This window comes from Austrofundulus limnaeus, unplaced genomic scaffold (genome assembly GCF_001266775.1).
Source record: "Austrofundulus limnaeus strain Quisiro unplaced genomic scaffold, Austrofundulus_limnaeus-1.0 Scaffold184, whole genome shotgun sequence".
Lineage (NCBI taxonomy): Eukaryota > Metazoa > Chordata > Actinopteri > Cyprinodontiformes > Rivulidae > Austrofundulus > Austrofundulus limnaeus.
In genome coordinates, this window is record NW_013952586.1 from 272,928 (window position 1) to 276,216 (window position 3,289).

Here is a 3,289-nt window from a genome sequence, read left to right on the forward strand (position 1 = left end):
AGATCAGACCCGGTTACGCCTGTATCCTGAGCTGCAGGTGGGACTTTCAGAAGCAAACCATTTTTCTAACTCTAGCAGGGACACACACACACACACACACACATACACACACACATTCTTGCAGGTGTCTTATGTGGAGGTTATGCTTTACATCTCAGCTGGCACCTTGTCAGAACATCATGTCTGATCCAAACTGAACAGGCCTGATGTTTATCCTCCCACATGCAGACACAGCAGGGAAAACCCAGCAGAGCTTACAGAAATAATAAKAATTTAAAAGGAAGGACTCTTTCAGCTCTCATCCGATGACACTGGGGAACAAACTAAAAGAAAGAGAGAAAATTGTGGATCAGAGACAAAACAGACCACACCAGCTTGGTCTTGGTAAATACTTTATATGCAACTGTGTTTTGATCTTTGCAAACACTGTATAGAAAACACTTACGGTAGCATTGTTGGAACAATTAAAGCGCGTCTGAGCTGTAAAACAGACATTGCACAGTAACCTACAGAGTCACAAACATTCATCCCAACTCCTGGCCTCGTCATGCAACACTTCCCCACGCCACATTCAGTTTTCTCCAAACACACACACAAACACACACACACACACAGGCTCCCAGCCACTGCTATCAGGCTCTCCGGGTAATATTCACAGTAGCTTTCATCACACTTTTTCAGCATCATATGATGGTTCTGAATACTTTTTTTTATTATGTAAAATAGCTATCACCATTTAAGCTGTAATATTTGGAAAGTGATACATTTGTATTTACATAAGCTTATCGAGCAAGACTCCATTACAATTCATGTACATACAGGATGTATTGTTTGAATCTGTGTTTGTATGTGTGTGATGATCAAACAGTCATGAGATCATTTAGTTGGGTTGTTTCGGAAATGGCGTTCAGTCTCTTCAGTACCGTCCTGTTAGAAAAGAAGGTGCTTCGGTCTTGGAGTGGCTGATGCAGGGCAGCGGAAACGTTCTGGATTACCCCGCTCCCTTCAAGCTGTTGGTGATATGTGGAGTTTCGTGGAGACTGAAGCGRCCGGACACGATGTGAGGCGCTCACAGTACGACGGACTCATACATTCAGCAGAGGCCCGGAGGTGCGAGTTACTCACTCGAATGGCTGTGATTTTTAATATCTTTTTAGGTGCCCACCACGTCAACAAACTGGCACGCTCCGACTCGTGGTTTAGCTTTCATTCCATACAAAATTTAACAAAAAAAAAAAAAAAAAAAAAAAAACAAGAATAGCGTGGCAAATGCTCACAGTACCATGTCTGATTTCAAACATAAAAAATATATATTTTGGGGGCAAAGAGAAAAGTCTGCTTCTCTCTCACACAAAAACAAATGTTTTCACTCACTTGTATGGAAACAATACAGAAGCAATTACACAAAAAAACATCAAAGCACACATGGTCACACAATGCACACAGCAATGCAAGAGGAAAGTGAGGCACATAATCTGACAGGCTAATCTTAGCCTGGATTTTGGTATATTTAAAACAAAAGTCAGATGTGGATGATTAAAGTGTCTCAAACAACCCCCGGCTTCAGTGAGAACTTCTTAAGTGTGACCTATTTAGAACTTATTTTCTTCCAGGTACTGGGCACATACTCAAATTACTCAGTACCTATTAAATGGAGACAGAGGCAGAAGCTCTATCATCCATGCACAGAGAAGGGTTTTTGTAGGGGTTGGACAAGGTAATCATGGTGAAAAGTAGTGCTTCAAGGCTTTACTCCCACATCCTTYGCTATTATCAAGGCTAAAGGCATTGTAACAGAAATTCAGATAACAGGTAAAGAATTTATGTGCTTCAACAGTCTCATGAACTCTGGGTTTGAACCTGAAATACATCACAGGAATATTTATGTTTGGTCCCTACATGGCAGATATTCAACAGGTGGGCTGGGACTAACCGTATGTAATAAAAAAGCTTAGTAACCAGAGAATTTGATATGTGTGATACAAACAGTAGTTGAAATAAAACTATTGATACAATTATTTTCAGGGCAATTAAAGTAGAGTTTGAAACCTTTCCAGGGGGTCTCTTAGGGGCTTTTACTCAAAGCAGGAGCTCTTTGCTATCCCGAAATGTAAATCTGTTTCATCTACCATCTTTTAACACTATTCATGATCTACTTCATTATCCTGGGCGTATTGATTCATTGAGTCAGTAAAGTTTGTACCAAATTATAACTGAAAGAAACAGTTGGGAGGGAATGAAAAAGAGCAGGACCTTCCACTCTCCCCATCAATTTGTTTTTACGAATATCAGGAGTACGAGGGAGTTCTACTTCAGCCATCATCTGGGGTCGAGTCGTCAGGTGTGGATGAGTCCTCAGCAAAGTCGTCCGTCGACCCGCTCTTGTGAATGCGGCCGTCGCTGCTCATGCTTTGGAAAGTCTTGCGGAAAGCCTCCATCATCGAGTGCGCCAGCTTCTTGGCCTCCAGCTTGCTCTCACACTCCACCGCGTGGCAGTCCATCTGGAAGGACAGGTCGTCGTTGATCTCTCGGTAGATCCAGGCAAATATGTTGGGTCTGACGCTGTGGTCGGCCGTGCAGTAGGCGATGCGTGCCACCTGGTAGGCGTCCACGGTCGTTGAGGCCTCACACCGCTCGTCCAGGTGGTGCAGGCGCACCTGGAAGGGACGGATTTCAAGCAGGGCGTTGTTCGAGGGCGAGGTCCCTTGCTGCTGGGCCAGGGCTCGGCGCTCTACCAGACCCACTACTGCTTTCTCGGTACAACCAGACAAGAACTGGGTCCCAGAGATTGTCATCTTGCCCAGGTAGGTCACCTGCAGCAAATGAAACACATAAATACTATTAGAGGCTTTTCAGTGCCTAATAAATGTAAAGTTGGTATCAAAAACAGATATTTTGAAGACTGTCAAAGTCTGAATCATCCTTTTGCTTTGAWTACAAGGGAAAACCATGATTTTGTGTCTGCAAATGATAGCCTAACAATCCAGCTGATGTCTGCCTATTGACACTTTGATGTCTTYCTTGGTCATCCAGTAGGGGTGTCCCSATACCAGGTTTTCCTCAAACCMAGTATGAGTAGTTCAGTTTGGGTACTCGCCTATATTGAGTACCAATACCAAGTAGTTACTGAGTTAGAACTTAAACATTATACAGTGACTTAGAAACACATTTATTTTATTTAAAACAAGGTGGCTCCCCGTCCTTATAGACCTACAGCCCCTCTGCCTGTTACTAATAAATATACTAGTGCTGTGCCAAACAATTATTTTCTAATCGATTAATCTAACTA

General features: G+C 42.9%; 1 protein-coding gene across 1 annotated transcript in view; it reads right to left on the bottom strand.

Moving 5' to 3' along the window:
* Positions 1 to 375: 375 nt before the first annotated feature.
* pid1 (phosphotyrosine interaction domain containing 1) overlaps positions 376 to 3,289 on the bottom strand; it is a gene marked incomplete at its 5' end in the record, with an annotated part of 38,049 nt that continues 35,135 nt past the window's right edge. The window contains 1 exon segment of the mRNA XM_014018149.1: positions 376 to 2,813. Within this exon segment, the coding sequence (XP_013873603.1) occupies positions 2,313 to 2,813 (501 nt within the window). The 3' untranslated portion in view covers positions 376 to 2,312.